This window comes from Typopeltis vanoorti, chromosome 9 (assembly GCF_054136105.1).
Source record: "Typopeltis vanoorti isolate ZY-2024b chromosome 9, IOZ_Tvanoo_1.0, whole genome shotgun sequence".
NCBI classification, from domain to species: Eukaryota; Metazoa; Arthropoda; class Arachnida; order Uropygi; family Thelyphonidae; genus Typopeltis; species Typopeltis vanoorti.
The window spans coordinates 64,298,962-64,311,098 of record NC_143557.1 but is presented as its reverse complement, the minus strand read 5'-3'; the positions used below and the strand labels follow the sequence as shown (position 1 = coordinate 64,311,098).

At 36.3% G+C, this 12,137-nt stretch overlaps 1 protein-coding gene across 1 annotated transcript in view; it reads left to right on the top strand.

Moving 5' to 3' along the window:
- Positions 1 to 12,137, top strand: part of LOC150103097 (putative ATP-dependent RNA helicase TDRD12) — a 623,943-nt gene that overhangs the window by 503,042 nt on the left and 108,764 nt on the right. Inside the window, exon 23 of the mRNA XM_090397898.1 lies at positions 10,817 to 11,096. Coding sequence (XP_090254024.1) covers positions 10,817 to 11,096 — 280 coding nt within the window. The remainder of the gene's footprint in view (positions 1 to 10,816; positions 11,097 to 12,137) is intronic.

Here is a 12,137-nt window from a genome sequence, read left to right as displayed (position 1 = left end):
GCATTTTCGGTTCTGTGTATAATGGAAATGTAATGATGTATCTAGAGTTATTAGTGAATTTGATCCCTTTCTTGCTGAGAACATTGCCAAAAGGAGTAAAAAAGGAAAAGCTTTGATTCCTATCTTTCCTTGCCATGTATGAGGAATTTATTAAAATAATGGTCGAGAAAGTAATCATATTTATTGTGGAAGAACTTAAAATAGTTAAGTACTATTCCATAGGTGTTGACTCAACACCAGACTTCTCTCGTGTTGATCAGCTTCATTTTACGATATGTGAAAAAACATGGAACTCCTGTGGAGCGTTTCTTGCGTTTCATTCCTAATGTAAGTCACAAATCTGAAGAGTTACAAGAGGCGATTTTGACTTCATGAGCTTGGAACTGATGTGGCAAATTGCAGAGGGTAGGTATATGATAATGCTAGTAACATGTCAGTCAAGTACACAGGACTGCAAGCAAGAATTCTTGAAATAAATCCATTGGCAGAATTCATATTCACACCATGTGCTGGACATTCTCTGTCTCTAATCGGTACTTGCGCTGCCGAATCCTGTCGGTACTCTTTTGCATTTTTTGATGTCCTTCAGAAAATGTATGTATTTTTCACATCTTCAACACATCAGTGGAGTGTTCTAATAAAGCATCTGGAAACTTCTGCAGAAGTAATCAAACATCCTTCACCTAGTCGTTGGTCAGCTCGTGATGTTGACTATCGAGTGTTCATGAGGGATGGAAGGAAATAATTTCTGCTTTGTCCGAAATTGAAAATGACACCACCCAGAAGAAAGTTATGCGATGTGAAGCAAGTGGGATTCTACAGCAACTTCAGTCACTGGAGGTTGGGATCATGACTTGCCTATGGGGTGATATTCTCACAAGAATGAATGCCACAAGCAAGAAATTAGAAAGAAATTGTAAACATTGATATAGGAACTGTGTGTGAACTGTACAGGTCCCTCGAAGAATATTTCAAAGAACTAGAGTTACTCTATGAATCCTATGAAGAACAGGGCAAGAAATTTAGTGTAGTTGACTTCTATGAGGAAGAGAAAAAGAGGAAGAAAAAACCCACCAGGTTTTTTGACGACAGTGCAATGAAAGCAACGAAAATGAAGATGAATACAATCCATCTGTTAGTTTCAAAACTGATACTTATGACACAATTTTGCACAGTCTCTCATTAGAAATGAATCGAAGAGAAGTGTTGTATGAAACCTCTTGAAGGAGTTCCGGTTTCTCACAACAGTGTATGTGATATGTAAAAAGGAGCAAAATAAAGGGGCAAAAAAAACTTCAAGAACACTTTTCGACTGATATTGAACCTGAATTTGTAAACGAATATCTGCACTTCCGAGTGCACCTGAAATCAAGTGGCTTAGAAATAAATACATTCCTACAACTTTCACAGAAAATTCGACAGGAAACCCTACAGTGTATATATCCCAATCTGGAACTGCTGTTACGATGTTTCTGTGTAAGATGTATAAATTGCTCAGCTGAACGATCGTTTTCCACCCTCAAAAGGTTGAAGGACTACCATAGAACAACTATAACAGAAGAAAGGCTCAGCAACTTGGCAGTTCTAGAAATTGAGAGCGATATTGCAAGGACACTGGACTACGAGGATGTGATAAATACCTTCGCCGAGCGAGCGGCAAGATGTAGAATATTCTAGGACATTTTGGGTGAGTCATAATATATATATTGCGAATTTACGATATAAATAGGTTATGCATGTAAATCAACATGTTCATTAAATATGAGGGGCGGCTCTTTCTGTGGGCCTAGGGGCCGGGAAATACTAAATATGCCACTGGTCTCACTGGTAGCAAACCAGAATAGGATAGCTAATATAAACTGTCAAGATATCAGTAGGCCTAAGGGGCTTTTACACTTTATGTTTACTAATGCCAGGAGCATTCAGAATAAGCAGGAGGAATATTTGGCATTGGTTAGTTCATCATAGCCGAAGGTTATTGGCATTAGTGATACATGGCTGACAGAAGATGATATTTAGTGGGATAGAATATGAAGGGTAGAGTGTGTTCAGGAAAGATAGAGAGAAAAGAATTGGGGGGGGGGGTTATTGATGATAGCTGATGAACTGCAGCCAAAGCGAATAGAAGAGCACATTTGAGACAATCTGGTGTACGATTGAGGCCAGCAGAACAAAATATACAGTTGGGTGCTGCTATAGACCAGAGGATGGACTGGATGATGGAGAAAGTATGCATCGGCAAATACACTCAATGAGTGGAGGACAGGTAATTATTACTAGGGGATTTCAACTATAGGAACATTGATTGCAAGGATGAGAGGACACATGGGAGGAAGGAAATGGAATTTATGCAGTTACTAAGGGATTATTACCCAAGACAGCATGTGATGGAATATACTAGGGATTCAAGAGTGCTTGATCTAGTAATCGCACCTGAGAATTTGCCTCTAACAAATAGGATCATGTTGCCACAATTAGTGATCATATGGGCTTGACCTGGGAGGTGGCTAAATGTGTGGAATTTTCAGTTAAGACTGGTGTGTATATATATATATATATATATATATATATATATATATGGAATTATAGGGCTGGTAAGTATAACAAGCTTAGGAGATTGCTTGGATCAGTGCTATGGCATATAAAACTGCAAGGGCTGGATGTTGATAGTGTATGGCAGGGGTGTTCAACCCGTTGATCGCAGAGCGATTTTTGGTCGATCTCTTGTGTATTCCTCCTTACTTACAAATTTAATTAAAACTGAAAACAATATTTTATTTATCATTATTTTGTATTATTTTTAATTCGCTTCAAATGTATTGCTATTGTTTATTTATTTTTCGTTAAAATTGTCAAATCAGTAATTTTCTTATAAGTCCGGGTAAATGAATTAATTTGGATCAGTGGAAGTCAAACAGCGAGCTGAGTGAATACGATTATAAGCATAGTGTAAAAACTCGATTGTAGCTTAAATATTAAATATTCCAAAGCACATTACATCGATTTTTTACTTAGGTTAAGTCCCATGTGAATATTGTAAAAAAATAAACTTTGTTTGTCTCGGTATAGTTTGTATTAGATGTTTTTGTAAATAACTCTTTTTGAAGCTAACTGTATATACTGCTTTAATAAGAATATGTTAGAGTGTTAAAAACAAAGGCAAAACCTTTGTTTTTAACACTCTAAACACTTCGGCGACAAAAACAAATGTTTTTCTCGCCGAAGCTGTACATGGTGGCATTAGAAAGATTGTTATTTAAACTTGTATGTATGAGAAAGGCTTGCAGGCTCTAAGTGTAAACATCTCCGAAGTCAGTCAGAAAGAGTTCAAACAACTTTCCGATGGCCAGCAACTTACAATCAAAAGAAAGCGGAGGAGAACAAAAGGCGTGCCAAACTTGAAACTTAAGATGAAAGACTCATACTGATTCTTTGGGGGTTGCCAACCTTTATGCGAGGTCTCAGAGGAGGCCTAATAAAAAGGGACTGAAGCAAGCAGAAGGGGTCCCGGTTCCAGAATTGCTGTCAGAGAGGAGGCCACCTGGTCCAGAGTCGCCGTCAGAGAGGCTGCCAGGATTCACATTGCTTCAGAAAGGAGCTTCTTGGTTCGAGATGTAGATGTTGCTAGAGAGAGACTACCTCTAGGCCGCAGACAAGGTTTCAAATTGCCGAAAGGAAGAGTTCCAATTGCCAGAGAAAAGTTTCCAGGTCAGGTTAATGTCAGACATTCACCAGTGTGTGTTGCGTTTTCATTACAATTTGATGAATCAAATGACTTCACTGATATTGCTCAGTTAATATTATTTATTCGCATGGTATTTCAAGATTATTCAAGTAAAGAAGAACTTTTGAAAATTATACCATTATTGGAAAGGACTAGGGGAGAAGACATTTTTTCGGCATTTGATGAATTTGTGAAACAACACAAACTTCCGCTTTTTAAACTTGTGTCTATTACTACTGATGGTGCTCCTGCAATGATAGGTAATATATCAGGCTTCATTTCATTATGTAAAAACGATGACAAATATCCAGATTTTTTAACTTACCACTGTTATTCACCAACAAGTACTGTGTAGTAAAAAGTTAAACACAAAAGATGTTTTGGATATTACATTTAAAATTGATAACTAATATTTAAGGAATTGACAGCGTATACTAGAAATATAGATTAAATAAACTTTAATTTATACTTTCCGATCAACAGACTAAAACCCTATAACTCTAGACCCTCCTGCATATATGGGCTCCCAAAAATACACAAAGCAAATGTGCCTTTACATCCCATAGTGGATGGCATTGATTCCCCCACTTACAAACTAGCCAAGCATTTAGCCAAAGCGCTCTCACACTATACTGGCAATACACCATCACACATAAAAAACTCAGCCCATTTCAAAGCCAGTATAGAAAACCTTACACTCCAACATAATGACATAATGGTCAGTTTTGATGTCTCCTCCCTATTCACGAATGTCCCCCTCAAAGAAACCTTAGAGCTAATCCAAGCTAAATTTCCTCCCGATATCTCAGCCCTATTTCAGTTTACAATGAACTCAGGCTATTTTGTTTGGCAGGAAAAATTCTACAAACAGATAGAGGGGACAGCCATGGGTTCACCACTTTCCCCACCCTTGGCCAACTTCTTCATGGAGACTTTTGAAGAGAAAGCCTTAAACTCAGCCCCACAAAAACCTACCATATGGCTTCGCTACGTTGATGATGTCTTCGCTATTTGGCCACATGGCACGGATTCACTTCTCTCCTTCCTAACACACTTAAACAACCAACACCCTAGAATCAAATTCACCCTGGAAAAAGAGGAAAACAATAACCTTCCCTTCCTAGACACACTAGTCACCCGCCAACCTGATGGAACCTTGGTTTTCTCAGTTTATAGAAAACCCACCCATACAGGCAGATACATTCACCAACAATATGGAGTTATTAAAACATTATTCAACAGGGCAAAAATAATCTGTTCTAATGATCAAGCCCTAACCACTGAACTAAATCACATCCGTGACACTTTCTCAGCCAACGGCTACCCCCTCCAAAAAATCCAAAAAATACTTAACCCAGTCATCCACAACCCCCTCCCCTTCACAAAAAAGATTACTCTAAATCCATCACCATTCCCTACATCCGAGGCACAATAACCTTCCCTTCCTAGACACACTAGTCACCCGCCAACCTGATGGAACCTTGGTTTTCTCAGTTTATAGAAAACCCACCCATACAGGCAGATACATTCACCAACAATCCCCCCCCCTCACAACAATATGGAGTTATTAAAACATTATTCAACAGGGCAAAAATAATCTGTTCTAATGATCAAGCACTAACCACTGAACTAAATCACATCCGTGACACTTTCTCAGCCAACGGCTACCCCCTCCAAAAAATCAAAAAAATACTTAACCCAGTCATCCACAACCCACTACCCCCTCCCCTTCACAAAAAAGATTACTCTAAATCCATCACCATTCCCTACATCCGAGGCACCTCGGAAAAAATCAATAAAATCTTAAAAAAACATGACTTGACCACTTGTTACAGACCACATAGAAAACTGGCATCCCTTATCCGCTCCACCAAAGACCAACCACTCCCCCTAGACCTACCTGGTGTATACCAGGTCCCTTGCAGCTGTAAACTGTCCTACTTTGGCCAAACAGGCAGGACAGCAAATATCAGAATCTCAGAACACAAGGATTACATCCGATTTCACCAGTACAGCCACTCTGGTCTTGCAGACCACGCTCTGGATACTTGCCACAGAATAAGATGGAAGAAAGCCACAGTAATACACCGCAGCAAGTTCAAGTATGAAAGACTATTCATGGAATCAGCCTCGGCCCTTAGGAACATGCCAAACCTCAACAAATTTGGATGCATGAGACTGCCCCAAATTTGGGAAACGTTTATCAGAAGAACTTCAGCCCAAAGGCCAAGAACTACCAATATAGCCCGCCAGGGGGCACCATCAGGACTTTAGGAAAACGCTAGCTTCCTAGCTTTAGTCTCATTTGCTGTTATTAGTACTTGTGTGCACATGTCTTAGTAGTAAGTTCCCAAGAAGATGGCAATGTGACGTTCGCCGAAATATCAGAAAGTATAAATTAAAGTTTATTTAATCTATATTTCTAGTATACGCTGTCAATTCCTTAAATATTAGTTATCATGTTTAACCAGCGTATAAGCCTCTCAACAAGAATACATTTAAAATTGTAAATTCTGTTCGAGGAAAAGTCCTGCAACGCCGGTTATTTAAATTACAGACAGATGATGATAGGGAACTTCTGTTGTACAATAATGTTCACTGGCTTAGCAGAAGTGCATTTTTAGAAAGATTTCTTGTATTAATTAATGATATAAAATTTTTTCTTGATGAGAAAGGAGATATTTATCCACAATTGAGTGATAAAAGATGGTTGTTACACTTATCATTTTTAGTAGATTTCTGTATGAAATTAAGCAATTTAAATTTAGAGTTACAAGGTAGAGATAAAAATTTAATCGACATGTTAAGTTCAGTAAAAACTTTCCAACAATATTTACTTTTATTAAAGAAAAATATAAATGACTGCGAATTTAGACATCTCCCATGTTTATTAACATTTTTTGAACAAAATCAAGAAATGCTTCGCTATGATTTAAAAGAATTTATTCGTGAAATAGAATTAGTTGAGGAAGACATAAACTCAAGATTTAAAGATTTTAATAAAACTGAAATGATTGTATCTTTATCAGTAATCCATTTCAAGAAAACTTGAACATCACAGAAATTTCAAATAAAATTAGTGGTCTGTTTGATATAAACCAAGCTGAAGTAGAACTTGAGATAATAAACATTGAATAGTTTACATTTAAAATCAATAAACAATGAAGTCATTTGGAAGTATGCACATGAAAAATTCCCATATTAACTGATATTGTGCAAAAAATTATGTCGTGTTTCGGATTGATATACTTGTCAGAATCCACTTTTTCAAATATGACCATCATAAAAAATCAATTAAGAAACCAAATTACAAATGATCATTTGGATGATTGTCTGCGATTGGCCACTTCTTCATATCAACTTGACTATGAAATATTGCAAGGTCCAAACAATGCCAAATTTCACATCAACTTTTTTTCTTTTTTTTTTTTTTAAATCTACTAGCATTCCCTGTAACTTGTGAGTTTGTAATCAATCTGTTGTTTTTTCTAACTTTGGTTTTCCAAAATAGAGAAATAAATATTTTATTCCAATATTTTTTTTTTGTTGTTGTTGTTGTATTAAAATAATTAAAAGTGATAAATAAATTTTTAAATACACAAATAAAGTTTTTAGTTATGTATTTTTTTTAGTTGTTTATTTGTGCGTAATCAGATATCAGGTTGGGGGAACGTGATCTATATGAGAGAGTAGATCGCTGAATAACTTTTTATAGAAAAGTAGCTCGCTGTTTTCTTTTCTATAAAAACTTTATATATAAACTTTTCTATAAAAAGTTTATTTTTTATAGAAAAGTAAAAAAGGTTGAACACCACTGGTGTATGGGAAGTGGAAAAGGAGTGTTTTGAGGGTAGTAATGGGAGACTGCATACCTAGAATCAGGAGAGTAAATCAAGTGGAAGTTAAATGGTGAATATCATCATTAAGCTGGAGCTGCAAAAAAAGAAACAATTGTGGAGGGAATTTAAGGAGAAAGGTGACCAGCAGGCACATGAACAGTACAAAGCACAGGGGGTAACTAGTATGGTAAGAAAAGCAAAAGCAGAGTATGAAAGCAATACAGTTTAAAGAGAATCCCAAACAGTTCTTTCAATATGCTGCAAGTAAAAGAAAGAATGTATGTGGCAGAATGATTTTATTTAATGCTGATGGTAGGGAGGTAACTGAATCAGTCAAAATAGTAGAATTACTAAGTGAACACTTCTCAAGAGTATATCATCCAGGTGATGATATTGTAGGAACGAGAGAGCAAAAGGCTTGTGTGGGAACTGAGGTAAATGAAATGGAAGTGCATAGCATATTACAGAACTTTAATGTGAATACATCTATGGGGTTTAATGGTATACCAGCTCTAGTTTTAAGTGAAGCAGTGAGGGAATTACCAGTGCCCTTGACCATATTGTTTAATCTAAGTCTTATCATCAGGAGGAAAATAGTCATCAGGAGTTTGTTTGTCATCAGGAGGAAAATAGTTCCATTGCATAAAGGAGGCTCCAAGACTGATGTAGTAAATTACTGGCTGATCAGGAGTTGTTGTCAAAGTATTGGAGAAGTTGGTCAAAAGCAAAACACAGGAATGGATAGATGGAATGGGATACTGTATAGGGGCAACATAGTTTTGTGAAGGGTAGGTCATGCCTCAGTAACTTGTTCATGTTTTATAATACAGTGACAGCTGAGTTGGGTAAAAGTAATAGGTTTACTGTGATACTGCTGGACTTTGCAAAGGCCTCTGACAGGATACCACATGGAATTCTAATTAGTAAACTGGAGCACATGGCATTGGAGATGGATATAGGGTTGGTGAGATGGATAGGAGGATACTTGATGGAGAAATATCAGAGAGTAGTTTATTCTGGAGTAGAGTCAAAAAGAAGACTTGTGACTAGTGGCATGCCACATGATTCTATTCTAGGACTGCTACTGTTTAATATGTACATTAACGATAAAGGAAAGGATCCGAGAAGAACTCTTCAGTTGTTTGCTGATGATGCAAAGTTGGGTAGAGTAATAGTTAATACAGATGATGTCAAAATTTTGCAGGACGATTTTGGATAGATTGGTAGATTGTGCAGAGGAGAATGGATGTCAGTTTAATATGTCAAAGTGTAAAGTTATGCATTTTGGGGCAAAAAGATTAGATTATCAGCTGTATACCACATTGCTGGAACTGTACTTAAGGAAATTGATGAAGTTTTTATAAGCTAGGTTTTTTAATCCTTTTTTCCAAGTAAGCAAGCAGACAAGTAAGTCAAGTTTGCAGCTGCACGTAGTGCAACTCGTGGTAAAGGTGGAGCAAGATCTGATCACTTTCCTTAGAATTTTCCCCTAATGCAAAGCACATTTCCTTGCAGAAATGTATGATGCTATGCATTAAGGTAATGGTCACTACCCATAATGGTTTCGACCTTTATTGAGGTTTCGTCAGTGGGAGCCAGACCTAAAAAATGCCAAGGGTGAAGTAATACAGAGCTTATAAATATTTTACCTAAACAAGTTGCCATAAGGTGCTTTGACCTCATTAAATAAAAATCTCAGGATGAGAGTAATATTAGAAAGTTTTTTACTTTGGGTTTATATTATGTTAAAGATACCAAGCAATTTTATAAGCTAGGTTTTGGTGATGAAGTATGTCTCCTGCCTAAAGGTAATCACAAACATCTGTACTCATGGTGGGATTCAAACCCACAACCTATTGATTAGAGAATAGATACACTAACCTCTCGGACAACAAGGCTGGCAGTGAAAGTTCGAGAGAGAAAGAGAGGGATAAGGAAATCTTGAGTGATAGATGATCATCAAATGGTAAATCTAGGTATGCCAAATTTTGGCAAAGAATATTTGATTTGATGAAAGCATATTCTTTCCTTTTCACAAATTTCATTATTATTCAAGATGTTGCCTAAATAGCTGAGATGGACTGTATTGTGGAAGACTGGTTGGAGGTTCGGTTAGGAGAAGCAGATAGATTTTGATGATTGTCATGGTTGTGCACATTGAGCCTTCCCCCCCCCCCCCCCTAGTATAAGTATAAATGTTTAATTCATTATGTTCATCTCAGATGCATTATCTAGACAGAATCTCCCATTTGAATGAGTCGCATCAGAAGAAAAGTAGATATCACATTTTGAGATAACGTGGCCGTTTTGTCCTTGACTACTCCATGCTTTAATTTTTATTAACTCCGTTTAAGGTAGATATTTGGTCAATATTCCCATACTGACCAGCCATCTTGGGATTTAGCCTATTAAGTAAGGCAAATATCTGGGAGAGAAAAAAGTAGATTCCAATGCATGAGATGAAAAAATATGAAGAAATAGGAAAGATTTCATCCCTAGCCCTCAAATACTGTAATAACATTCAGTGGGTGGGGGAGCAAGAAGAGTAGGGGGTCAGTCTACAGTTAATATGACAGATATATATTATTACATGATGTAAGGCATGGTCCAGCATCAGGTAAAATGAGCACCAGGTTTGCCATTTGAATGCTTATTTCATATCAATTTTTTTTTTTTTTTCAACATTTTTCCTCAGCATATAATGTGGTTCAGCATCCATTTGGTCCTCATTGTTAATTTATTATCTGCCTCGAGAATAGTGTTTCATCCATTCAGAACAGTATATTTGATGTGAATTATCCATGTAAACAAAGCAAAGTATTGCAAACTTTTTTTTTAATCTTTCATTAAAATTTTGTACTGATTAGCTAATTTTCAGTATTCACTATTTATTTCTACAACAAACATTTCAATGCTACTTCAGTCAAAATGCAGTATTGTTCTCGTGTGTTATAGCAATTCTGCTAGTGAACAGAATGCACTCTAAACATTGTTATTTGAATTGCCTTTATCAATCTACTGATGCCTATTACTCTGTAATCATATCAGTCCCTTTATTTTCAGATCATGTATGTAATGATAACTTCTACTTCTGACTTTGAATGTATTACTAGTCAACATATTATAATTCTTGTGAGAAGTAATAACTGATAAAAATTTGTAAGCCAAATGTTGATATTTTGAGAACAAAATATAGCTTTAATGTTTCCTTTTATTATCCTTTTCTTAAAAGTGTTTTTACTCATGATTTTAGGTGGTATCGAGCTCGCATTGAAAACTTAATAGAAATTGAGGGCAGTGAAAACAGTATTCAAGCTGATGTGTTTTTTGTTGATTTTGGAGAATGTTGCAGAGTAACATCAAATGAAATTTATGAAATACCACCCAAACTATTGCTCCTGCCATGCCAAGCTATAGAATGTGAATTGAGCAATATAGTACCTCTTCATGGAGAATGGACTAAACAGGCAGAGGATATATTTTGGAACATGACCCTGAATAATAACAATGATATGAAAAGATTAGTGATCAAAGTAAGTAATGTGTAAAATATTATTTTGAGCTTCTTTGTATAAATAATATCATCTTGTTGTACAAATTCCTCCTTGATTTCTAGGGTATACCTCAGTAGATTTTATTCACTCAAAACAATATTTCATGAGATGCATCCAGAAGTTAAGTCCTGATCATGCATGCTGATAGTGCAAGCGACAGGTGTGGGGATTTGCCTGTGCAGCATGCATGATCAGGACTTAACTTCTGGATGCATCTCATGAAATATTGTTTTGAGTGAATAAAAGATATATATTGTTGCAGACTCTGCAACAGATATATTGTCAGTTCTCATTCTATGAGTTTAAGTTTGCCATTGTGTTGTAAAACAAATAGGAAAATCAAAAATCCCAGAAATTTTATCCAACTGAAATTTATCAGCAAGTTAAGTAAAGTGTATGGAAAAAATGCCATGAGTGTGGAAATGGCGAGAAGATGATATGGAATGTTTGGTGAATGGAAGACAAATGTGCACAGCAAAGACTGAAGGCTGGCCACCTCTCATTAATCATTGCTGATTTTCTTCACCAAGTGGGAATTCATCATTTTGTTGAGTACATGTTTTCGATGTATTTCTCATTCCTTACAACACATAATCATCACAGAACATTTACAATATCGCAAATTGTGTGCATGATGGATGCTAAAAATGCTCAATGACGATCACAAAACAACACTCATAGTGGCAGAACAGAACTTTTTTAGAATGGTAACATAATGAAGGTTATGAATTTTTGAACTACATTTTGACAAGTGATAAAACCTGTATTTCTCATGCAATGTCAGAGAAAAAGCAGCAATCAATGCAATGGCAACATCGTGGATCTTTTAAAGGCAAAAATATTCAAGCAGATGCTTACCTTCAGGAAGATCATGTTTACTATGTTTTGGGACGAATACAATGATTTGCTCATTGGCTTAATGGGGGGGGGTGAGCAGGTGAGGAGAAGTCATAGATGGGGAACAGCATGTATGGGACTGGTTATAGACCAAGAAATAAATTTTTATGCTTATTTATGAAT